Raw genomic sequence first — 25,880 nt, 5'->3', positions numbered from 1 at the left:
TGTGGCCACCACTGGGAAGGGGCAGATGCTGGCCCACTTGGGGCGCGCAGGAAGGGCGTGTGAGACCCTGCAGGCATCCCCGGGGCACCAGCCCGTCCTCCACCTGGAGCGTCCTCGGGTGACCGAGTCAAGCCACCACCCCGCTCCCACTCCTGCTGATAACGGCGCCTGCCAGGAGCCTGCACCAGCAACTTCCGCCACAGATTACGTCCAAGGCCCACAACAGAGGAACGCCTGCCCTGCCAGGTTCCAGACTCCACTGGCCAGGGCCTGATTGAGCCCGCATGAGCCCCCCACTCAGCCCCCTCCCTCCCCAGCGTGTCCAGCTGCCCGGCGATCCCTCCACATCCGGTCCAAACGCCTGACGCACCAGCCCGCCTCGCCAGTCCCCCACCGTCCTCACAGCCTTCCCCAGCACTTGCCGCGGATCCCACCCCAAAGCATGTCCCCAGCCAGGGCTCCAGCTGCCCCGCCCGGCCGCCCCACCTGCCTCATCCCCGCTCACGGGGCTCTAGGACACGCTGCCCTTCCCGGCGGACCCCTACTCACGCTCCTCTTCTCCGAGAGACGGCCCGACGCCCGGCAGCGTAGAGTCCGCGAATTTCCACCGTGGGCCCCTGGCTTCTGCTCAGGAGCCAAGGAGGCGCCATCTGAGCCGACTCCACGCCTCCTGCTGCCAGACCGCCAACGCTGCGCCTGCGCACAGCCTGGAGCAGGCGGCAGCGTGCGCACAGTGCGGCTGCGCGACGGAGGAGACTCGAGGCCAACTGCAAGGCCTGCAGCTGCGCCTGCGCACGGCCTCGAGCAGGCGGCGGCGTGCGGACAGTGCGGCTGCGCAACGGAGGAGACTCGCAGCCAACAGCGGGAGCCTGCAGCTGCGCCTGCGCACAACCTCCAGCAGGCAGCGCCGTGCGGCCGCGAGAGATGCGCTGTCGGTGGCAGTGGCCTGTGGCTGTGCCTGGGCACAGCCGTCTCCCCTCCCCAGGAAGCTCCGCTGCGGCCACCCGCGTTCCCGAGGCCACCCTGCCCGGCACGAGGCCGAGTGGAGAGCGAGCAGAGCCGAGCTGGTCTCCCCGCGAACCCCGTGTGCCTCTCGAGCCGCGGTTGCTCGGCTCGGCCTGTGTAGACTGCAGGCGGAGTCTGCCTCTCGCCCACCCGCAAGGGCCCAGGAAGCGCCGGGCGCCGGGTGGCAGAGGAGGCTCGAGTTCTGGCCCTGCTAGGAATAAATGACATAGAATAACTATGCCGTAGTGACATTTCATGCGGAGCGCAATAAATGCGAATTTCCAGATGAAGCGGCTACAGTGGGGGGCGGGACCCTAACCACACCGGTTCCACGGAAGAAAAAAGCCTCCAGCGAACCGCAGCCCCCAACAAAAACGGGCCCTAATGACTCCACAGATGAACTCCACCGCATGGCTAGGGACCAGATGGTCACAGCTTGCCCAGTTGTTCCGGCGCCCTGAATCGGAGGGGCACACGCTAAACTGTGCCCGCCGGTGGAGCCCCCCCCCCCCCCGCCCAGGAGTGCTGACCCCAGCCCCCTCCTGGAAGGCCAGCCGGCAGAGCCCCACTGCAACAGGAACTCTGACCCCCAGACCCTACTGGAAGGTGCAATGGGTGGGAAGACAGACATGGTGACCACGTGCGGGACTGACGCCCAGATGCCACGGCCGCCTGGTTGCTGGGAAATCCGTTTGTGAAAGTCACTCTTGACAGACCCGAAGAGAAAAATCACATGCTTTCCCCCCATAGGTGCACAAAAAGCCTCTGGCAAAATTTAACACCCATTCCTGATAAAAGTACAAACAGTAAGGAAAATAGGAAGTGACAGCCGCTTTCTTAACATAGTAACATAGCCTTTTCTAAAGTCTCCACCTCACTGAAGCAGACGCTGGTGTCATTAGGGGCAAGATGAGGACTATGCTTGCCTTCACCGCCCGCCAGCCCGGCCCTGGAGGCCTCAGCCGCTGCAGTCAGACACGGGGAACCCGTCAGGGACCCAAGAACAGAGCCCAAAGCCAGCTGTGTCCATTTGCAAAGGCTACACTGATGTACCTGGAAAACGCTGGAACAGTAATATGCAGTAAACTTTTCACGATGAAGGGATGTCCCACAAGCTCAGTGTCGGAAACCCGCCAAGCCCGTGCGGCCGCCAAGCACTGGAAATGGGGCGAATGTGGCGGCATCGTGAGCCTTTGGTCTCATTTCATCTCATCTGTACACACGAGCTTAGCCACATGGGACTCCCGACCGGGCAGCGAGCGTGACACCAGGCCATCAACAGGGAGGAAACAGACTCAAAGGATAAACGAACTCAGTAAGGCTAAAACTAACACACAAAAACCAAAAGTCCTCATAGCTGCACGAAGTCACCAGTTGGAGGATGGAATGGCAGAGGGACCCCGGCAACGATGGCAAGCAAGAAGGTGAGGTACTCGGAAAGGCCCCCAGGAGAAGTGGGAGTCCTTCCCGGGACAGAGAACTGAAGACCTGTGAATGCAGACTGCAGAATAGAGACCACGTATCGTTGCAGCAACACGAACGGCCGCCCCGGCGGCAGCACAGCCTGGTGTGGGGAACACAGCCCGACATATTCCACTCTGCAGATTCAGGTGTGAGAAGGAGAAAGCAAACGCAGGAACACGTGAACGTTTGGGCGACCTGCCAGAAAAGAACACAGGGATCCGCTGTACCCTTTTTCACAACTTTTCTCGAAAAGTGAGATGAATTCAAAATCAAAAAATAATTTACGAACTCCCATGTCCTGGGCCCAGGTGCTCCCCGGCAGGAACTCAGATCACGCTTGGTCTGTGAGGGTGCCTTCTGCTCGTTCCGGCCTTTGTGATTACGTCCTGAAAGTCTCCCGACGGCTTCTCACACAGCCACTGAGAAGAGCCCAGCAGCTCCGGACACACCGATGCTGTGCAATCCCCACGGCGTCCTGGGGCTGAGGGAGGAGGGCAGATGATGCACGGGGCCTCTGCACACGTACAGCATCCCCGGAATGCCCGGCCTCACGACCCACCACCACTAGGCTGGCCACTGGTGGCACTGAGCTTGGGAAAAGCCACATTTCTGTACGTTTCTCTCAAAGCTAATTTTTTTAATATAAATGGTTTTTCAATACTGTCAAATGGAAGAGGGCACAGCTGGGACCTGCACTAGGTTGAACCCTCCCATGAAATGATATGCCTCAGTCCTGACCCTGGGGATCGCAGCATGGGGCCTTACTTGGAAACAGGGCCACTGCAGGCACCATCAGTAAGAGGGAGTCGGTGACCAGCTGGAGTCGGTGAGTCCCATCCCAACAAGAGAGCAACGCCGTGTGCCCCTGGAGGCAGAGAGGGGGTGACGCATCCACCAACCAAGGGACGGCGAGTATGTCTGGCACCACCAGAGGCTGGAAGATGCACAGGGTGCCCCCCCAAAGGCAGCACGGCCCCGCGACACCTCAGTTTAGGGCTTACAGCCTGCAGGCTGAGAGGGATGCCTGCGGTTTGAGCCCTGAGTCTGTGGCTTCGTTAGGGCAGCCCAGGAAGGTAATAAGACCCTAAAGACAAACAGAAATTCCTCAGTCCACAGTGGGCCCAGCGTCCACGAGCCCTCCATTGGCCAGGGACACCCCCTCCTCCGTCCCTGTCACAGGATGTGGAACGGGTCCCTCCTGCTGTAGCGAGAAACCACCTCTGGCTTGTTCAGTGCAAACATGATTTCCACCGGTCGCCAGGACACGCAGGAGGCTCCACGAAGGAAACGCGCAGGAGGCACCAGAAGCTCAGAAGAGCTACAGATGCGGGTCCGCCACTCACAGCACCGGGGACGGGGCGTGTGGTGACCAGAGAGCAGAGGACAGTGACCGGCACGCGTCCCAGTGGCCGCAGTGGCTGCCGGCACAGCGGAGCAGGAGTAGCCGTGTCAGCCCGAGGGTCTCACGGGTGTGCAGGCCGGCGGCCTCGGGGTGGGCATCACGCAGCTGCAGGAGCGGAAGCCGACGCCCAGGCGAACGCCGCTCATTCTGCGGTCCTAGACGTGAACACACGCAGCACCCCAGCCACAAGGGCTCACCAGGTGCCCCATGCGTCTTCACAGCCGCGACCTGGCTCCAACGGGACAGCCGGCGTCTCAGCCCCCGTCCCGAGGGGATGTGGGTGGACACGACCATACCCAGAGCTGGTGGTGGAACCAGGCTCCCCTCCACCTCCCTGCTGGCCCTGAGCGGAGGCCAGGGCAGACCGCTCTGCCCTTCCCAGAAGGAGCAACCCTAAAGCCACAGAGGGTGGGCACGAGGTCCCCCCGCCCCCGCCCCCGGACTGGCAGTCACACGGGCATTGTGGCAGCAGGGCTCTGAGCAGCACGGGGGATCCGCGCTGTGGAGACAGGAGCCACAGGCTCCGACACGGAAAACCCAAACGAGCCTGTGGACGCGGTGGAGCCGAGGCATCAGCGAACTCATGGCTCTGGTGGGAGCGGTGGTGGATGTAGGCACCCACGGAAGCGTGTACTTTCTCAAATCCGCGTCTGCCAGAGGCACCAGGACAGAGGGGACGGGCGGAGGATCTCAACACCGGAGTCCCGGACAACAAGGAAGGACGCCCCCAGGACAGGCTCCCACTGGCCATGGCCCAGGCAGCCGGAGCCTGAAAGTACGAGGAAATCACATAAATGAACGAAGAGAGTTTGATGGGAAGCAGGGCACTGGCAGTTTCCAGGCTACCAGGGGAGAAGGGGCCTGGACGGTTCCTTGCTGACAGAGCACGGGGGAATCACGCCCTCCCCCATGGCACATGCCAGGCCCACTCCTGCACGCGCACGCGCGCGCACACACACACACACACACACACACACACTGCCTCCTGTAGCGTGGTGACATCAGGCCGACTCAAATCCGGGGACCCACTGGGCAGAGCCTGAGCTCTCCAGAAATAAATGAGATGCAGCAGCGTCAACCTCTTGGCCCAGAGCCCACTCCATGAGCGCCCCAGCTTGCACAGGGTCCACACGTGGCAGCTCGTGGGTGTCACAGAGCTGATCCCCTTCCCCAAAGGACCCTACAGCGTGGATGAACTTTTCTGTTGACTCTGCTTTGGAGTTTTCCTAAGAATTTAGTGACCCTCCCTTGGCACAGAGAATGACCTCAGATTCCAGGAGGGGGTCCTGACCCGGAGGAAAGACTCCCAATGACTTTGCTGCTCCAGGCAAGAGCGTTGACCTCAGACAGGTCTGCGTGGGGAGCATCAGGAGGCGGGCCACCCCGTGCAAGGCACTGGCGGGGAACTCAGAGCACACAGAGCCGAGAGGGACCAAGGTGGGCACGTGGCAGCGGTTCTGGGCTGACGGTGCCACTGTCCCGGGGCACCCCCCATCCTTCCCCCAGCCAAGATGGGCACCTGTCATGGTGTTTCCAGGGGCCTCTTCCTACCCCACTGGTTCCGGTGGTGCTGGACAGGACCCCCGAGGCCTGGCCCCTTGCTGTGGCCAGAGGGGTGAAAAAGGTAGCCTGGGTCCATGAAGGGAGGCCTCCCCAGAGCCCAAGCTCCAGCGCAGGCTGCCCGTGGGCCTGAACGCAAGGCCGTTTGGATTCCAGGGAGCGTGTCTCCATGACCCACATGTGCAGGCCACGCAGGGCTGCTACCCTGAGGGGATGTACCCCAGCCCCATCCTGCCACTTGCTTACCCGAAAGCTGCCTGGTGAGATCCAAATTCACTTCTCTTCTTTGTGTGTATTTTCTCTGGAGCCCGACCCATGGGCTTTTCTGCATTCTCTTTGAGATAAAAATCAAAAACAAATCTTTAAAGGCCATCTCCAAAAACCACAGAATGGCTGGAATTAAATAAACATAAAGCTTGTGGTTTTCCTCTCAGGAACTTCCTGCCTAACTGAAATGCACTGAATCAGCAGCACCTCAGAGCCCAGGCGGAGGCTCCCAGGACCCCGGGCTCAGCCTTGGGGCAGGGGCCACACCCAAAGGTGACCACATCCCACCCTAGTGAGCCCCGGCCAGCCCTGCTGGCCTAGTGCAGCGCAGACGTGGCAGTAGCTTCCCGTTCGAGAGGAACTTCCCTGAGGCCTGCGCGCCATCAACACAGTGTGAGCCGATCAGGGTCCCCCAAATATTCATGTCCACAGAGGAGAGGCTCCGGGCAAAGACAGCTTATTACGCCCACGGGTGACACAGAAGGGCCCATGGACACAGGGCACAGGAAGCACCAGAGTGTTGGGGGCAGAGGCCTGAGTTGGGGCGGCAGGCTGCAGGCTTGAGATTCGAACACGCTTGGGCACGACCGCCCGCTGCTGCCCAGTCCCTGGCCCTGGTGATCTAGGACACGGGGAACGCCCGCGCTGTGTGGGAGGTGGACAAGGGGCGGTGGGGCCATGGACACAGGACTGTCCAGTTCCACAGGAGGCTCCAAACTTCTGCCTCCTCCCACCCGAGAACCTCCCACGTCAGAAAGGAGGCCACTGAGCTGCTGTCACTCGGGGCACGACCAACACAACATGTGCGCTTTTCTGCTGACATCAGCCGAGTCTGCCGCTCTCCGGACACCAGCCGGGGGTCCTGCGACTGCACTCAATCCCGATACCAACCGCCAACGTCAGTGCAGACCCCCCGGGCTGAGGGGCCCCTCGAGACTCCCCCATGTCAGGTGCCACAGTAATCAGGTCACCCGGAGAGTTTGGGGGTTTCTTATGAAGGATAAGACTCGGGAACAGGGATGGAAGAGACACACAGGGCAAGGGGTGGGGAAGGGGCTCGGAGCCTCCAGGCCCTGCGGGGGGAGGGGGCGGGGAGATGCGGGGGGGGGGGGGTTGGGGGGGAGGCACCACCCTCCTGGCACCTCCGTGGGTCCCTTCTCCCCAGGAGCCCAGGGGCTGTTACGGCGGTTTCATTACAGAAGCGCGATTGATCGAGTCACCGGAGGCTGGGCGTCAATCCCCATCACTTTGCTCCTCCACTGGTCTCTCTGGGAGCAGCCCCCAGGCGTCTCAGCAGCAAGCCAAAGAGCCTCCCCCGCCCCAGGGGCCAGTGCCTGGGGACAAAGATCAAATGTCGACTTTTTATCATCCCACAGGCCTCTTCCGAGGAACAGCCCGCAGCTGTCTTGAAAGCCGAGGTCCGGGAACTACTTTTTTGATCCGCAGGCGCAGAGCGGCGGCCCCAACGCAGCCTGTGCGCAGACGCGTGGCTCTGCTCGCGGCCTCCCTGCGGGCGGCTCGTGGAAAGCAGGGCCAGGCGGGGGCAGACGCCCGCATCTCCCGGAGGGGCCCCAGGAGGAGACGCAGGGAACCACGCAGACCCAACCCGCCCCACAGACCGATCCGCGGAGCCGCCCCGCGACCACCCCCGCACACGAGGACCTGTGCCGCAGTGTCCACAGCAGGGCAGAGTCCGCCCACAGAGGAGGGTGGGCAACACGGGGCCCATCCACAGGATGGAATACCACCCTGCCTCAGACAGGAAGGGGATTCTGACGCGCGCTCCGACACGGACGCACCCGGAGGACGTCGCGCCCGCGGAAAGCCGCCGCCACAGGAACCTGCTGTGGTTCCCCTTCTGGGAAGTCCCTGGAGGGGTCCAAGCCACAGACGCGGGGAGTAGGCGGTGGGCACCGGAGCCAGTGCCAACTGACCTGGGGTTTCATTTGGGGACAGCAAAATGTCCTGGGCCCAGAGAGAGGCGATGTCACACGAGCTCATGAATGCCCTAAACGGCACCGAGTTGCTCCCCTCAACATGGTTATTCTGTGCCAGGTGAACGTGGCCTCGGTAAAGGAGCCGGAAGCCGCCCTGCGAGGCCCGGGGGCCCGTCCCCCAGCAGACAGGGCCCCGGGCGAGCAGGCGGGCAGCGTGCCGCACCCGCCCTCCCTCCCCGGATTCCGCCAGGCACCCCCGCTGCCTCACTCCCACCGCCGCGCACCGCCCCGCGGTCTCCCGCCTTTGCCGGGCCCCCCACGGCGCAGCCACTCGACGCCCAACGTAACGGACAAAGAAGCCAAGAGGGTGGGCCGGGAGCACCAGCCTCCACGGGCGGAAAGACCGGCCAAAGGGCCCGAGTGCCCCACGCGCCCCGCCCCAACGCTCATCCAGGGGTCTGAGAAGGGAACTCTGGCCCCACTTTATGGTAAGATCTCGGCCTTCCAGTGCACATGTAGGAAGGCCTCTCTCGGCAGAGGCTTGAACGAACGGTCAGCCTCCGCTCCCTGAGGGAGCAGCAGATCCGGCTGCTCCAGGGCCCGAAGCCTGGGGGCGGCTCCCAGAGGCTCGCTCGCTGGACCCGTCGAGGGGCACCGCCGGCCTCCAGCCAGCCACACGGCATTCGGTCTGGAAGCGACACGAGGGTTCCTCCAAGGTCCCGAGGGGGCTGTGGGAGAGGGGCCGGAGCCCGTCCTGAAGGCGGCCCCTCTCCACCCGTGGGCGCAGACCCTACGGGAACGGAGGCAGGTGTCAGACTCGGCCCCACGTCGCGGCAGCACAACAGCAAAAAGGAGAGGCAACCCGCAGGTCCATCCCCAGGCGGACAGACAGATAAAGTACCCCATCCACACGCAGAACGTCGCGGGAAAGAGGCACGGACGTATCCCGCAACACCAACCTCGCACGCGGGCCGCTCAGTGGGGAAAGCCAGGGAACAGGGCACACGGCGTGACTCCACTGACGGGACACGTCCGGAGCAGGCAAGCCCGCGGACACCGAGAGCACAGTGGGTGGGGAGTGACCACTACCGGGTACACAGTTTCTTTTGGGGGCAGGTGATGGGAATGTTCCGGAACGAGACAGAGCTGGTGGGTGCACAACACTGTGGATGTGCTAAATGCCACTGCATTGTTGAGTACTAAGCGGTTAATTTTATGCGCGTTTCACCTCATTTTTTAAAACAGAAGAAACCGTGAAAAAATCAATTAATTTAGAATCACAGACCGGTGGTGGCAGAGAAAGTTGGAGCAGAGAGAGGCCGGTGTGTCTGACATCCTTCCCGCCGTCACGGCCCGAGGTTCCCACACTCGTTGCACACCCTGCAGGACAGCGTCCTTAGGACATGTGACTGATGCACTCGGGACAGGGGATGGCCCCGTTCCCTGTTGTGACCTCAGGCCTGTTACTTCCCCGCCCCTCCAAGAGCCTCGAAGCCCCCGCTGCCCAGCGTCAGCCGGAATCCAGCTGTGTCCTGAGCAGGACTCACGTGCGTGTGTGCACGTGCTCGTGTGCACTCACGCACCATGCACCGTGTCACATCCACATCTGCATGCACAGACACATGCCCATGTTTGCGTGTGATGGTGTGTGCTCATTTGCGTGCGTGTCCGTGCACGTGTGTTCTGAGAAGGCGGCTGTGGCACAGCTCCATCCAAAGAAACACCATATGAGCCACAGACTCAACTTTTTTTTTTTTAAGATTTTATTAAATAATCTCTAGGGGCGCCTGGATGGCTCAGTCGGTTAGGTGTCCGACTTTGGCTCAGGTCATCATCTCACAGTTCGTGGGTTCGAGCCCTGCGTCAGGCTCCGTGCTGACAGCTCGGGGCCTGGAGCCTGCCTTGGATTCTGTGTCTCCCCCTCTCTCTGCCCCTTCCCCTGCTCACACTCTGTCTCCCTCTGTCTCAAAAATAAATAAAAACATTAAAAAAAATTTTTTTAAATAATAATCTCTACACCCAGCGTGGGGCTGGAACTCACAACCCCGAGATCAAAAGCCGCACAATCCTCCGACAGAGCCAGCCGAGCGCCCCTCAGCTGTTAAGTTTTCCAGGAGCTGCCCATATCGTAAAAGGAAAAGGAAACACAGAATTAATGTGAATGACACACCTAACTGGATCGGTCTAAAACACTACCACCCGGCCAAGTAACGCATATAGCGCGTTATTCACCTGCCATCTCGCGATCTGTGCCAAGTCTCCCCGTCGGGTGGGTCTCCGCCCCGAAGCCCCTCGCTGCGGGCCAGCCACACTTCCAGGGCACAGAGGCCACGGTGTCCAGCGGCACGTGGCGGGCACCCCGGCTCCTCCTCGCTACAGCCGGCACCAATGGCGAGTCAGAAACGACCGACCAGGGGCGCCTGGGTGGCTCAGTCGGTTCGGTGTCCGACTTTGGCTCAGGTCATGATCTCACAGTTCGTGGGTTCGAGCCCCGCGTCAGGCTCGGGGCTGACAGCTCGGGGCCTGGAGCCTGCCTTGGATTCTGTGTCTCCCCCTCTCTCTGCCCCTCCCCTACTCACACTCTGTGTCTCTCTCTCAAAGATTAAAAAAAAATCTTTTTTAAAGAAGGAAACGACTGACAAAATCGCACACGGCCACCGCTGGCCCAGGGGGCACCAGCACAGCCATGGGAATGGCCGCCGTGACCCGATGGTGGCTCTGAGGTCCGGTCCCGAGCCCGAGGGGCAGCAGGCAGATCACACCTCCCTTGCCGAGTCCCTTGGTCCAGGCCCCTGAATCCACAGTCCCAAAAATGTTCCAAGGGATTTGGGTAATGTCGTCATGAGATGGCATCACCAAACCAACAAAACTGTCCATTAAGCTGCTTTCAGCTGCCCGGGGTGCCCCTGCGGGACAGCGCGGGAACTCAGGGCAGGACTGGAAGGAAGACCCTCTCGGGCCGTGTCTGTGCGTCTGTGTGTCTGCCATGTCCACACTGGCGGCCCAGAAAAAGGCCTGGAGAGACCCGTGAGGCTCTTGTCGCTGGGAACGCCGGGTTCTGGATGACCGGCCCTTCGGACCGTGGCGTGCCCCTGAGCGTGGGCTGCCTGCACGCACAAGGGGAATGTTCTGGTCAGGGTGCGGGAGCAGGTACGCGGCTGCACGGCGGGCACGCAGCTCTGCCGGGGCGGCTCCTCCCACACGGTTGATTTCAGACCCGGGACGTGGGGGCTGAGGCTGTTCGAATCCGCTCGAGGTCTCTGCTGAATTCCACAGGGTTCAACTTCAAGAAAACAACACCCACGTGAATGGCACCCACGCCCGGCTCCGGCGCCCTCTGCAACCTGCGACTGCCTCACAGTCTGTCCCTGGAGGTTTGCCAACCATGCGCTCTCAGCTCCTCTGGACAGATGGAACCCTAGTGTTTCCTTTCCTGCACTGGGAAAACACAACAGCTCTTCTTGAAATCCACTGTCGGCGCATGGTAACAGAAGACAGCAGACCGTCAGAACCCGGCTTTGCTACAAAGTGGCTGGCTGGGAGGCAAACCCGATTCTATTTAGGTGGATGAGGCGGCAGGTTAGCTTGGCCAAGAACGAGAACTTGGAGAGAAGAGACAAGACGTGAGGAATCAGATGAATTTCTTTTGTGAGGCAGAGTATTCTCTCCGTTTCCAGCTATAAATTCTAACAAGCTTACTGAAAAGAAAACAGAAACCACACGCGCACACACACCCCCAATGCAGAGCCCAAGGCCCAAAGCTGTTCCAGAACAGAAGAAAATTAGAGCAACAGCGAAATCACACTTGAAATTAAAGCAGGGAGGCTCAAGGAAGCGACCGTACCCGCTCGGTTCCTTCCTGCCAGGAACCGAGAGAGAAAAGTAAAGCTTTCAGAAAAGAGCAGGGGCAAGGGGTGGGTGGTGGGGAGCCAAGAGGCATCTAATTTTTATCTGGCTTCTTTCCAACAGCAAAATCTAATCCATCATTCTCCCCGGGTGGAAGCTCTTAATGAAAATGTAGAGACCGAACTTGGAGTTCTCCGGGGATCCTGCTGGGAAGGGCCCCAGCAGCCCCGCATCCTGCCCGGAGAGCTGCCTCGTGTGAAGCCTTCAGACTGTCCTGCGGCTCCCTGAACACCCTGTCACTGAACACGAGGCCAAGACGTGCTTGTGTTTATGCCCCCGAGCCTCCTCCTGGCCTGGGGGGGGAGGGGGGGTCTCCTCCGAGACGCCAGGTGGCAGCTCTTGGCCCCAGAGACCTTGCGGAGAAAGGCCGGTCCTGGGCTCCGCCTCCACAGCCACCCTCTCCCCTCCCCTGCGTGGACAGGGCACGTGTGCCCAGCCATCTGTCCGTCTAGAGACACTCATGTCGTCTGAAGCTTTGGCTGCTGTGAATAGACCTGCTACGAGCCTGGGCGTACGGCGATCCGTTCAGACCCCTGCTCTCGGTGGCCTTGGACGTGCACCCGGGAGCGGGATCGCGGGCCATACGGTGACTCCACGTTCCACCTGCTGAGGAACCACCACGCCGTTTTCCAGAGCGGCCGCGCCGTTTCCCGTCCCGCCAGAACTCGTTCTTTCGCGTTTTCTTGTCATCACCACAGTGGGTGTGAAACGGTACCTCGGGGTGGCTGTGACCCACGTTCTGAGAGGAGTTTTTTTCGGGGGCCCGCTGGCCGTCTGTGTCTCTCCTTTCGGGAAATGTCCGTTAAGCCCTTTGTGCGTTTTTTAAAGTGGGCCTTTTGTTTCCGCTGGTCTTTCTTGAGCCCCCGAACGTAGGAGGCTCTGGGCGTCCTACGGTCTGGGCGCAGGGGGGTCCCTGGTGCTCGGTGGGGAGGCTCGCAGGGCCTGCCGGCACAGCCCACCCTGCAGGACGATGGGCCAGACATGGCGCAGCAGTCTCGCTCACTGCTTGGAAACAGGCAGGAGGGGCCGGCTCAGCTTTTTGCCTCTCTCCTGGGTGATCCCTAGTTAAGGATCTTGGATCAAGGGACGTTATCATCCAGTAGATCTGGATGAAGGGATCCCAGCTAGCACAGAGCGTAGGCAGTGACCCAGAGGCCAGGCGGACGGCTTGAGCCAGAGTGACGGAACCCGTCCAAACCATCCAAACGAAAGCCCGTGGCAACCAGAAATTCTGGAAAAGGCCTTCGGAACCAGACGCTGCTTGCATTCAGAGGGAAAAATGGTTACCGCTTGAAAGAGACAACATGTAAGCGATACCAGATGTCACCATTATGCTTAAAATAGTGACAAGTCCCGAACGCAAAAGACGCCTCCTCCCGCTTCAAGGTCGTGCCACCAGCCCTGCTGCTCCCGGCGCTGTGGGCTCCGTGTTGTTTTCTGCCTGCGACAAACAGACGATTGGGATTCATTGCCACAAAAGCCGGGCCCACGTAACTCTCAACAGACATGCTCTCAGCACACGAGGCGCTGAGAGCCGCGTTACAGCACTTTGCATTTTAAATTTCTGACGTTCCGAAGTGTCTCTCCCTGAAACACCGCATGACTTAAAAGGAGCTACCCAAAATAGAGAAACCATGTTTCTCTGTCCCTACGTGGAAATATGGGTGTGACAGCTCACACGCGCAAGCTAGCAGTGAAGCCCGTGATGGTAAACACCCCCGGCGACGTGAGCACAGCCCCGTCCGGGCCGGGGTTCCGAGGGCCGCTCTACACAGTGCCGCCCCGTCCCGGTTGTCCTGATGCCGGAAGCACGCTGGAGCCGGCTGAGCCCCTGGCGTCCCCCCGGCCCAGGCAGTGAAGGGCTCCCAGTTCTCTCCGAGCACCACGGAGAGGACACACGCGGGGTGCGGTGGGGCCGTGGGGCCAATCCCCCTTTCGTTTCTCACGTGGGACATTTTGAACCCGACTGAAACAAAACACCGGGGAAAACTAAACATTTTTTGGAACTTTCCAACATCCACTAGCCACCCGAGACTGCGATGAGCCGCCCACCCTGGAGAGGCGCGTATCCTGGCCTGCTCCACGGGGCCCCCGCCTGCCTCCGACCGGGCCTTCTTCTCCCACTCACCTTCACAACGTGACAATGTCTGCCAAGGACATGATGAGCGATCTTGATCTATCCACTCATTCTGCTGAGTTTTGTGAGCGTGATGTCACACATGGGGGAAAGAAAGGCAGATGGAGGGTGTAGGGGTCCTCGGTCCCAGCACCCATCCCCCACCCCCCTTCCACCCGCATTCCCTCGCCCCACCCCCATGACTGGCCAAGCTGGGGAGCCTCTGTCAAGAAGGCTGCAGGAGCCCCTCTGGTGTTATGTGCATGGGGCCTGTGAATTAAACTGACAAACAACGGATTAACAAAAGAAAATAGTTTCATCATGCGCCCATGGCAGCCAAGACAAACAGTTGGTTCAGTAGTTTCAATTAGATGTTTATATATCTAACTTGGTGGGGGGGGGGGGGGGAGAAAGATCCTTCTTAAAGTTGGAACAAATAGACTTCTTTGGGAAAGACAAATGTGTTTCAGGAAAATAAGTGAGATGTAAGGAAGTTTGTGATACCACTTGTCTCTACAGGTGTAAGTGGCCTCTTAGGCCCTTTCAGGGCCATAAAACCCCCGGAGAAGAGACTTGGGATAGGTTCATCCGTGGGATCCCCTTTGGGAGTAGACCTGCCCTAAAGAACGACTTGGTGGCAGCCTGACTTCCCAGAAGTTGCTTCTGGTAGTCAGATAGGGGAGGCTCCGACAAGGATTTTTTCTGCGTCTGAGTCTCAATTATCGTCAGCTCAAAATAACCCTCAGGCCAAGGTGGCATGTTTTGGAGTGCCATCTCCCGCTCCCTTCAAGGCCTCTAACCATGGCGCATTCGCCCCATCACCCAGCTATAACCAGTCCTCCTTGGCCAACGGGAGTCACTGCTGTGTGGACTCTGTTCTTTCCTCTAAGACCGGGCCACGGCAGATCTTTTAAGAGCCACTCGATCTCCCGAGTGAGGATGTTTAGAACACCCAATGCAGAACGAGCCAGGAGAAGAGTGTGGCCCCCACGGCAGCCCTGAGCCCACTGTGGAGCAGAGGAGAGGGACCACGTCGGGTCCTCGCTCCAGGAAGCCAGTGACAGAGCTTGGGAAGGAGAGGGGGCTGGATATGCCACAGCCTCCCGTGTTCCGCCAGCCAGGCCAGGGCCTCACGGTCCGGGCCGCCCTGAGTCAGGAGAGGTCACAAAAACATCCTCTGACGGAAACCATTCAGCTAATCGCTTCCGGGAGCCCTGGTGATACGGACGGTACTGAGCGGCTTAGATAAGCACTGTGCTCGTGTCCGCTGCCCTTCTCCTCTACGCCCAGACCTCGCCGCCCCACGGTTGACTCTTTGAGCCAAACCACGGTTGTGTTCAGGGCACCTGATCGATTGCTGTGACAGTAACACAAGTTGAAGCGCCTGCCCCGACACATCAGCGTTTCTTCCAGTTGGAATAAGAAGAAGACATTCTCCTCAAGTGGTCGGAAAGAAGAGAGCTAGAACGGGTCCTCTGGGCTTAAGAGGTGGGGGTCAGAATCCTCCGGCTGGGTCCTGGCCGTTAGCAGTAGCTCCCAGACAGGGTGCAGCCAAGGCCGTGAGGCCCATCATCACCACCAGCATCGCTGTCGTCACCAACATCACCACTCGCATCGTCTCAGGCTGACGCTTCCGTGGCACTAACCATCAACCTATGGTTAAGCTGTCTGTTAGCGTATCTCATCTTGGCACGCTCGGGAGTGGAGATCATTAACCCCAGTTCACAAATGAGGCAACCGGGGCATCCAGAAACTAAAGCCATACGCCTAGGAAAGGACAACACCACAGTGCGAACCCGGCAGTCTTTCTCCACAACAAACACCAGACCTGTCCCCGAGACACCAGAACATTTGCGAGCCTACCTCCCAGGGCCCGGAAGGCTCACGGGTGCCTGGTTAGCAGGGAGCCGTCCTGCTTCTCTTTCCCTTACTTCTCTGTTTTTGACACAGACAACTCTGAGCTCTTCGGCAGTAAAATGGGGTGGCCTGGGTCACGTACAGCAAAAGCTCCGCCAGCCCCCACTGGGGAAGAAGGAAGGGGGGAAGCTCTGGCTATTCACCCACAGCTAAAGCAGTCCACGTGAGTCCAACTCAGCATGTGGTTTGCTTTTCTGAAGACAAACCTCAAAAGTTCAATTCCTGGGGAGCAGAGTTGGTTCTGTCTCTGCTTTAAATGCTAGACGATGTCACAACGCGGGGGCTCCAGGCTGAGAAGAGCAGACAGGCCGAGGGTCTGGAAGAAGCTACGGGTGAAAGGCCAAGAAACACTCTCACCAGAAGCGGCTAGAACCAGCAGTCACATCTTGCCGGCTCCACGCACGGCTGCCTCAGTCACGGGTCCTGCAGAGAGGTGTGTAAAGCTGTCGTCCGTCCATCAGCCTGTGTCCAGAAGCTCGCTGAGAACATCAAAAGCCAAGAGCCTAGATTGTTACTCAGCTGAAGGCGCATCAGGGGTGACTGGAGCCAGACGTACTTTTTTAAAGCAGGAAGCAACCTTCACCACAAAGCAGGTGTCACCAGAGCAGCGATGTGTCAGATCCAGACGGCCATAGGGCTCCAGGCGGCTCCCCCACCAAAGCACTGGGAGGGTGAAGGGGACGCCCCAGAATGGGTTCTGGTCTTTCGGCGCCTTCCCCCCTACCCAGTCCAGCCTGACCCTTCCAGGCTCCTACGCACGCCACTGCGTCCGGCTGTGCGCACACCCACGTGACTTTCCACCCCCACCGGCTCCCCGTGGAGCTCAGCTCTCAGCAGAAGCAGGTCACCCACAAGCAGCCTGGGCCGGGAGCAGGGCTGCCTTTCCCGGCCCCAGCCACCCTCCACATACTGGCTGCACCAGCAGAATCGGGGGCCTCAAAGCCTCACCTGGGTGCTGAGGGGTAACACAGGTAAAAGCAGCACCTCGAAGCCCTAAGAAACTCCCATCGCCACAGTGAAGCCCCCAGAAAAAACAAAAGGAGATGGTGGGAGACGCCGTCCTGAACACACGCCCCTCCCTTAGCCGACCTGAGGAGCACGCCCGACAGGGAGCCGGCAGGCTGGCCAGGGTGCTGCGGCATCCCTGCAGACCCACGGGCTGAAGCTGGAAGACGCATGCTCCCTGGGCAGAGCCCGGCCGCCAGTGACCGAACAGCCCCTGGCCAAAGCGGACCCTCTGCTCCCCCCTGAGGCCCCCAGCTAGAAGGAGCCGCACAGCTCCCTGCCAAGTGCTCCCTGCCAGGTGCTCTCACCAGGTGTTCAAGAACGTCAGGCCCCCATTTCCCTTGGCTCTGTTTTCTGGTTGCCGCTTCTGGGACACCACGGGCTCCCCCAGCCAAGGGCTGCTATCCCTTCACACGCTCGGCCCCTCCTCCCTCTCCCTCTCCACTCTGTTCCCCAGTCCCCAGGCCCTCTCCGTCTCAAGGGAGGGAAATGGGACCTACAGAAAGGTCACGGTGCGAGAAGCAGTTGCCATGTCCCCACCTACCCATGAGAAAAAAACATCTAACAAACCCCAAGTGAGAAGCATCCAAAAAAATTCCTGACCGACACACCTCAGATGGTCAAGGCCATCAAAACTAAGAAAAGTCTGAGACACTATCGCTTTTGTCCCAGCTCAGAGGAGCCCAAGGGGACAGGATGATCAAACGCCATTGGGTCCCAGGACAGAGGATACCAGGTAACAGTTCAGGACGTGTGCTTAGAGTGCCAGCCTCAGTCTGCAACACTGTGCCAGGGACAGCTCAGTAACTGTGACAGGCACACCACACTGATGCGAGAGGTCATCAGCAGGACATTCTGCACGGGCCGACAAGCACAGGGGAGCTCTGTCCTTTCTGCTCTGTTTTCTTGGAAACCTAAAACTTCTCTAAAAAAGGAAGTCTGGGGGCGCTTGAGGGGCTCAGTCGGTTAAGTGCCTGACTCTTGATTTCAGCCCAGGTCATGACCTCACGGTTCATGAGATCGAGCCCCACATCGGGCTCCACACTGAACACAGAACCGGCCTAGAATTCTCTCTCTCTGCCCTGCCCCAGCTCGTGCATGTGCGCATGCTGCCCCCTCCAAAGGAAGAAAAAGAAAAAAGGGAAGTCTATTTTTAAAAACTAGCAAGACTCCCAGAACCACACCAGCTCGGTCTTTCCACAGACCCCCCGAAACGAACAAGGCCCTTGCCCTTCACGACTGATCTGCAAAGTCCCTGACACAGACATATGCATGGTCCCCCCACTAAGTCTCTGCAATACTTGGGGGCCACTCCCACAAGAGCCCCACTCACTTGCCATCCTTCTCGGGGTTTCTTGAGACGGTGACTTCTAGGAATCTCAAATAATCTGGGCCTCAGCAGGAGTGAAAGGGGCAGCTCCTTAATGTGCAGAGTAACCTTGATTACAAATCAGACTGCTGCAAGTTCATTTCTCCCCATAAAAGCATATTAAATATTTTACGTCTGGTCCTCCTGCTCTTTAACAAAAAAAAATAAATAAAAGGAAATAAAATAAATAAATAAATAAATAAAATGAAAATGCAGCAAATCAATGCAGACAGAATACCAAAAAGGACACGAGGCAGCTGACAGCTGTGTCTGCTTCTCAAGGTAGTTGCATGGCTGTGGGGACTGCTAAGAACTTGCCTGGTTTTTTTTAATGTTTATTTATTCTTGAGAGAAACAGCATGAGTGAGGGAAGGGCAGAGAGACAGGGGGACAGAGGATCCCAAGCGGGATCTGTGCTGCCTGCAGAGAGCCCTGTGTGGGGCTCTGCGGGGCTCAAACTCACGAACGGCCAGGTCATGAGCTGAGCCAAAGTCAGATGTCTCACTGAGCCACCGAGCGCCCCAAGAACGGCCTTTCACACCCGTTCTCTTGAAAAGGCCCAGCAGCGTGCTCCAGAGGCTACCCGATGGTGATGTTGGTAGGGACGAGGGCAAAAGGAGAGTGGAGAGCACAGCTCTGCCTTCAAGGGATCGGCCTAAATGTAAAACATACCTGTAAATTTGTTTGGGTAAAATACTGCTTTTTCTTAAAAAGGAGTGCTCGTGTGTAGTGGGTTTTATTATTGGGGTTTTTTTTTTTAAGTTTATTTATTTATTTATTTATTTATTTATTTATTTACAGAGAGAGGGGGAGAATACCAGGCCGGCTCCGCACTGTCAGTGCAGAGCCCGATGTGAGGCTCAAACTTAGGAACCTTGAGACCATGACCTGAGCTGAAGTCGGACACTTAACCAACTGAGCCGCCCAGGCGCTCCTATCATTGTTTGTTTTAAGTAAAAAAAAAAAAAAAAAAAAGTATGCGCAACAAATTTGTTTCCACTTCTAACACAGTATATGCCCCTCCCTATACAGCACCACATGACAGAAGTTCAACAAGTTGAAGATAGTTAAGGAGTCCTGAGACTGGGAACCAGTGATGGCACTCACGCGCACCTGCGGCGCCACCTAGCGGCGAGGACCGGACAGGGGCGCGCGCACAGGGCCCAGCCTGCTGACGGATGATGCGGCCGCCTGGTGCCTTATTCCATCCAACGCGCAGAGTCACCGGGCTTCTGTTTTCCAAGATAAATGGGTGTCATGGAAAGATCCTGACTAGTGCCTTTTTGGGGTGCTGATAGATGTATAATCAAATTCTGTCCTGACAAGGTCTTCCCCCCAACGTCCAGCCCCGCGGAACCTTGGCCCAAGGTTCTACTGGGGGTCCTCCGGGTTCTGCAGAGTGTGCTGCCGCTGGTTTGTTTGCAACCGGCTAGACAAGGTTCCCACCTGCACACCCCACACCCCACGCAGGCCCGGGTCCAGAGGACTCGGGGAGGCAAGGAGGGAATGCACGAGCACACGGCCAACAGGAAGGGATGAGAAGTAGTCTTAAGGCCGGAACTCGGAGGCCCAGCAGGATAGGGCAGTGGTAGGGCCACCCTGAGCAACCGACCCCGTAGCGACCCAGTAGCACAAATGTGGCACAGACAGCGGTGGGGCCAGAACAGACGTGGGACACCAAGCTTCGCGGGAATGCCAGACGTCACAGCTCTCTTCCTGTGCCTCAACTGGGCTGCGGTCTGTCTCCAGGCCACCCCTCCCCACTCGCCTTCAAACCTGCCATCACGCCTTCCCTCATCAGGGTCCAGAGCCACGACGCCACTGGGGACATAGCCTGAAGTCCTTGGACCGAGTCCCACTGGAAGACCACCTTTGCCTACTGTCACCCATCTTTCCAGCCTGGGACTTTTGTACACCTAAGCCCCTGATGTCAAGCTCTAACAGACCTTCCGAAGATTCCTTTTGAACAGTAAGTACGTGGCCTGCTCAGATGTATACAACACTCCTTTAGCCTGGAAGAGCTTCCGCTGCTTTGCAAAGGGACAATATGGGGTGGGGAGGGCTGAGGGTGGTGACCCAGGGCAAGGAACCTAGGGGGAGACGCTGGTGAGGAGTCCTGGGGGGGAGGAAGGGGGAGAGACCTGAGGAGATGCTGAAGGGAGACATGGGGGGGGGGGGGCTGAAAACGGGGACGCTGGAGAGGAGACCTGGGGAGGGGGGGGACCCGAGTGGGGACACGCCGAGGGGGCACCTGGGGGGATCCTGAGTGATGAGATGCTGGAGAGGAGACCGGAGGCGGGCGAGGGAGGGACCTGAATGGGGAGATGCTGGAGAAGAGACGGGAGGAGACCTGAGGGGAGTCCTCGCCAGGCGCCGTCTTCTGTCTCTAACAACGCCCCGGTTTACACGGGGTTTCACAGCCCAACTCGCTCATCCACTGGCCGAGTTAGGGTTAACACAGGCCTGGAAAACCCTTCCGGCCGAGGAATTCCACGTTGGAAACGCGGCTCCAGGGAAAAAATCCAAAAGTCGGACCCCTGATACCTCGCCCGGCCTCGGCTCCAGGCCGCCGCCGTCGCCGCCAGGCTCCAGGTTGCTTGCGTCTTGCATGCCGTAGCTCTAGACTCCTCCCCCACGCTCCGGTGACCCGCCCCTTCCGGCACCTAACAGGAAGCGACCTCCCAAGGCGGAAGTACCCGGACGGGTGGAAAGTTGGTGTCCGGCGGGTTTGGTTCGGTGGGGCGGGAGGCTACAGGGAAGTCGAGCCCGTGCCAGGCGGTCCCCCGAGAGCCTGGAGGGCGCACCCGCACGGCGAGGATGGGGCCCGGCCGGCCTTCCGGGGCAGATCCTGGGTGGCCGCGGGGACACAGACCGAGACCCCCATTCTGGGCAGCCGGGGCCGCTCAGCGAAGCCTCCGCAGCGAAGGCAGGACCACAGACATTTGGCGTCCCCTTCCGCCTCCAGCTTTCGTCCCTTCTCTTCGTCCCAAAAGAGCAGGGTTTTGTACGGCCTCTGAGCGAAGAATTGTTTTTATGTTTGTAGAGGTTTAGATGAGCAGCCGCCTCGGGCCTGGGGAAAGTGCTCAGGGCACATCTGTTTGCCCTCAGGTTCTGTGCCTGGAGGATCGGAGGCGGGGAAGCGGTGAGGGGCTGAGGACGCTGTGCTCCTAACAAGTGCTCCCAGGGAGAGCTGGTCTCTCAGCCCCGGCCCGTTCGGACCCCTCTGGGGGACCGTGGGCGGCGTTGGTCGGTGAGCCGGCGTGACTGTTCGCAGGGACCAGGTTTGCCGCCTGGCTGGATCCCCAGAGATGCTCCGGCTTTGATGCCGACGCCCGGGGACCAGCGAAGACATGGTCCTGGATCAGCGATGGCGAGACAGGCGTGGACGTGAGCTTCAGGAACTCCGTCCTGGTGAAACCTTCCAGTATGTGGTGCAACCGTTGGCCTTTTCCATTAAGGGTAGTGTTTATTTTATAACCACTAGGGTTTTGTAGCTGATCACCAGGATGCACCAGGATGGCGTTATCCTGGGGGTTCTGCTTGTGCTCTCTGTGTGGTTTCACCCTGGATGTAAAGTAGGTGACAGGTACCTCTACCAGGCTGGAGAGCTGGGTGGGTCCTAGAGGCAATAAGGGCCCTGAGCACGTTCATAAAGTAGTGCTACAAGTGACTGACTCAGGACAGTGCCAGGACACTGGGAGGCTGGCGGCCACTGTCGCCCCGAGTGCTGTGCCTCCCGCTGCCTTCCACCGTGTGCCTGTGGCTGAGGGGTGTCTGTGGTCACGAGACCGGTAAATGGCTAGCATCACATCCACCCCTGGGTCTTAGGTCTCCTCCCCAGGCAGCTTTGTGGGGCTTCGGCCACAGTTCCTGCACTTGGGAGTCCTCAGGAGGACCAGACGGCTTCCTGGGTGCCACGACTTGCTGCAGATAGACGGCGTAACGGCGTCCTGGATGGTCCCAGAACACCAGGCGCCTGTGCTGACTCTTCCCCTCCTGGGGATTCTGCGCCCACCCTGCACCTCCGCATTTGGTGGGGACTTGCCTGTGAGCTGCCCCCCACCCACACCCTTCTGAACACCCGCCTGCACAGCATCAGATGCAACTGCCCGGCTGGCCCGACCTGTGACCACCCCCTCTCCACATGGCCCCAGGGCAGCAGACAGCCTGTGTGGGCTCCATCCCCATTGCGTGGGCCTGGCTTCTCTCTGAATGGCTCCCTGATGCGTTGCGGCCTTGACACATACCGTGCGTGTGGCCAGAGAATCTTGCAGGGGCACAACGACAGCCTTCTCTGACCCCAGACTCTTCTCCGGCGTGGACGGTTTGTGTAGGGCACCCCTCACACAGTGCACAGCCTCACTTTGCCCTCACTGCCCCCTCTACGTATTCATGGACACCATCTGTCTGTCAGCTGGGCTTTGGAGACCTGCGTCCTCTGCCTCCAGGCCACTGTCCGCATGCCGCTCGGGGAGCTGCCCTGGCTGCTAGACATCCTCGCCTTTGGGGTGAGGCCTGCGGGGGGAGGGAGCAGAGTGACGTCCCCTGAGGTGTCTCCTCCTTTTGCTCTGGGAGGAAGAACTGGGCCCTGAAGCTGTTTCTAAAAGGCCTCTGGCATAACACCGCCTTCAGTGGTGGGCACGATCACCTGGCACCGCAAGTACCAGAGGCACACCTTGTTGACTTGGCCATCGGGCCACTGTCACCGCGTGGGGTGGCTCCCGGTGCAGGGGCAGAGGTCTGTGCCTGCTTCAGGAGCTGTGTGGGGGGTGTCAGCTGCTAAGCATAGAGCGCAAGGGGCCCTCCATTCAGCCCCAGCCCTGTCCGCGTGCCTGCATCCACACTGCTGCTGTGGTGCCACCACCCCTGTTGCCTGGAACTGGGGTCAGGCCAGCAGTCACTGCAGCACGGCCAGCCCTCAGAGCAGCCTGTGCCCCTACGCACCAGATGGCCCGGTGGCCCAATGCGTATATCCCCCCCCCCCTTTATGGTGCATGTCTGGGGGTGCAGACCAATACACTTGCTGATGATGCACTGGGTGGGACCCCCCCCCAAATGGCACTAGCCTCATCAAGCAGTGACCCCACGCAGCCTGTAGGTGCAGTCAGACCAGAACCAGCCGCATGCCAAAGTATCCTGAGCCTGCACAAGTGGCAGACCTAGGCCCCACTGTATGCAAGCTGCTGTGCCTGTCCCCACACTTGGGGGCCACAGTCCAGGCCACTGGCACCCTCCAGCCTGTCTGGTAGCGGGAGGCCTGAGCCAGTAGGTGGCACCTGCCCACGTTCCATCTCTCAGCAGGGATGAGGTGATGTGAACCACACGCAGGGGGTCTCAGCACGGCAGGACCCTCTCCCAAGGACTTGTCCCCTGGGTCTGGCCTTGGCTGCTGGCCCTGGCGGAGAGGATGGTGCTGGGCCAGCTCTGAGATGCCCCTTCACTCCACAGGTGACCGGGCAAAGTTACTTGACCTCGTCTCAGAGTAAGCGTCCGCTGGAGGGGAGACAGCTCTGACACCCAGGGGGGCCTGTGGGGCCGGTGCAAAATGGGACAGTGGGCGGCCTGAGCCAGTGACACGGCAGGCCTCCCCTGCACCCACCATGTATCACAGGCTCCCCTCCACGGGCCTTCCCGAGATGGGATCACCTGCAGCTCGGCAGATTTGTCTGTTTTAGACAACTACCCTAACTTTGCTTGACATTCAGAAACTGCTTTACTGTTGGGCGCCTGGGTGGCTCAGTGGGCTAAGCATGTGACTTTTGGTTTCGGTTCAGGCCCCAATCTCATGGTTTATGAGTTTGAACCCTACGCCCAGCTCTGTGCTGCCAGTGTGGAGCCTACTTGGGATTCTCTCTCCCACTCCCTCTCTGCCCCTCCCCTCCTTGCTTGCCAGCTCACTCTCTCAAGGTAAATAAATAAACTTAAAATAGATATATATTTTAAAAAAAGAAAAGAAACTGCTTTACTAGTCTCTCGCTTTGCCCTGAAAGACACCTCGAGGACTTGGGTCAGCTGCAGACGAGGGCCTGGCATTGGTTCCCTGGCCACAGAGCTGCCAGAATGAGCCGCTTCCCTGAGACGGACTCAAGAGGTGTTGCAGATGACATCCACCCTCCTGCCCGTGGCTTCCCCGGAACCGCGTCTTATAGGTTTGCACAGAACAGTCTGAGCGAGCCTAAGTTATTTACGACTGTCGCTTCCGAGCTTGCAGAGGTTACGTACAGGCCGGTGTTCCGTGAGCTCTGCTTAACAGAGTAAAATCAGAGGCTCTGTGCTGGCTTTCCAGTCCTGGCATTTACCACTGCCAGTCATCCCCGGGGCAGGAAACAAGTCGGCATGTCCCCATGGGGCTGCCAGGGCCACCGTCGCCGTGCCTGTTGTAAGCCCATGGGTCCCATGCCCTCCCCTGGGACAGAACGTTGACAGGCCTTCCCCCCGCCAGCCCAGGCCCTGCAGCGTTGACCGCTTGTCCTGTGGTCTCACCCCCTTAGGACGTGTCTGTGGCCTTGGGAGGGTTGTGGGGGGGTCTGACCCCCCCAGAAGTCTGAGGCAGAGCCGCACACTGGCACTCGGCGGTCTCGCCTCGGGCCTCATGGTGCCCACGTGCAGGCCGGCCATCTGCCCAGAGCCGTGTCTTGCTCTCTGAGGAGCCTGGTCTCAGGACCCGAGTGTGCCCATGGCCCAGAGTTGCCAACATGCCTGTGCATCAGTGGCCCAGTGATGGAGACCAGCCCCAGCTCTGGCCTCTACCAGTAGAGAGCCCACAGGTCACGGTGGTATCGGGGACAACACTAGACGGCGGGTCCCTGTCTGGTGGGGGTGTTTCCTCCCCCCTCCTCCCTGGGCCCTCTTCAGGGTCCCACCCAGAAGGGATCAGGGCACCCCACACGCACCAGTCTTTGACTTCCTGCCGCAGTCTCACTATGCCTGCCGCGTCCCCCAGAGGCCCGGCCCACACTGCCCACCCGCCCGCCCGCGTGGTAGGAGCCTGGCAGTGGGGCCTGCGGCAGCCGTTTCTAGGCCAGCAACCAGCCCGTTGGTCTCACCAGCAGCCCAGTTAGCGCAGCTAATTTCAGCACGGTGTCTGGTCTCCCAGGACCTGCTCTGGGTGCCTGCAAGGTGGCGGTCAGCTAGAGGACGAGCTGTTACTGCTTCCCCCTGCGCAGCATCCCGAAGGTGAGAAATGCGAGTCCTTACAGGCGTGAGAGCAGATGTGCGCGACCGGTTCCGCCACATGAACTGGTGGCCTCTGTGACGTGGGGCTGTGGTCAGCGCGAGGACCACAGCAGCAGGTGTCCGCCCGGCAGCAGGTGTGGCCGGCGCCCAGAGGCCAGAGACAGCACAGCAGTGATGTTCAGGGAGGGCCTGTGCCCCCCACAGCTGCCACCTGTAGGCCTGGCTCCCACCGTCCTGACGACCCACACTGCTGCCCAGCTGCGCCCAGGTGCCCCTGCCGTGTACTTCCTGCGTCGGTCGCAGCTGTGACCACAGCGGACCCGGGTCTCAGCAGGGCTTCCCCCAGTGGACTCTCCAGAAGCTGTCTGGTGTGGGTGCCCTGTTCTGTCTATGCAGCCTGGAGAGAAGACATGACTGTGTGGCAGGATCTGCCCAGCCCGGGGGTCAGTCCAAACCTGGAACCAGTCCCGAGGGCCGACATAATGCGGTGCCCTTGGCTGCCCACCCCGTGTAAGCAGCACCACAGGCCACAGGAGAGCCCTGGGCAGCCGGAGCAAAACAGTGTGTGGGGCCTCGAAGGCAGGTGAGCACAAACGGGCCTCAGCGGGGGGAGCAAGGCCAGCACTGCCAGCCATCTGCCCTGGCAGGATGGCAGTGCCCTGGGCTCTAAGCCCCCATCCCCCTAAATCCATAATAAAAATAATCCCGCATTTGCCTGATCTGCCCCAGTTCCAGAAGCGTCTCCTGATGTGTCAT

General features: G+C 59.7%; 1 protein-coding gene and 1 long non-coding RNA gene across 4 annotated transcripts in view; one reads left to right on the top strand and one right to left on the bottom strand.

The window, feature by feature from the left end:
• Positions 1-454: 454 nt before the first annotated feature.
• The window catches only part of LOC113594994 (uncharacterized), a 26,959-nt gene continuing 1,533 nt past the window's right edge, over positions 455-25,880 (bottom strand). Inside the window, exons 2-8 of one of the 2 annotated variants that reach the window (XR_008294670.1) lie at positions 19,056-25,521; positions 17,913-17,999; positions 6,896-7,032; positions 5,678-5,765; positions 3,235-4,640; positions 2,759-2,950; positions 455-2,664 (exon numbers count right to left, since the gene is read on the bottom strand). This is a non-coding gene — a long non-coding RNA (uncharacterized LOC113594994). The remainder of the gene's footprint in view (positions 2,665-2,758; positions 2,951-3,234; positions 4,641-5,677; positions 5,766-6,895; positions 7,033-17,912; positions 18,000-19,055; positions 25,522-25,880) is intronic. The other variant, XR_003415466.2, reaches the window with a different exon arrangement.
• LOC113594840 (proline-rich proteoglycan 2-like) lies at positions 6,174-9,939 on the top strand. Of its 2 annotated transcripts, XM_053213435.1 has the most exons (3): positions 6,174-6,596; positions 7,075-8,123; positions 8,423-9,939. In XM_053213435.1, the coding sequence occupies exons 2-3, from the start codon at positions 7,736-7,738 to the stop codon at positions 8,836-8,838; spliced, it is 804 nt and encodes a 267-aa protein (XP_053069410.1). In that variant the 5' UTR covers positions 6,174-6,596; positions 7,075-7,735; the 3' UTR covers positions 8,839-9,939. The 2 variants fall into 2 exon arrangements, with proteins under 2 accessions (XP_053069410.1, XP_026899022.1); XM_027043221.2 differs by lacking the exon at positions 6,174-6,596 and having other exon boundaries at positions 6,820-8,123.

This window comes from Acinonyx jubatus, chromosome E3 (assembly GCF_027475565.1).
Source record: "Acinonyx jubatus isolate Ajub_Pintada_27869175 chromosome E3, VMU_Ajub_asm_v1.0, whole genome shotgun sequence".
Lineage (NCBI taxonomy): Eukaryota > Metazoa > Chordata > Mammalia > Carnivora > Felidae > Acinonyx > Acinonyx jubatus.
The sequence above is the reverse complement of the archived record's forward strand: the minus strand, read 5'-3'. Positions and strand labels throughout refer to the sequence as shown.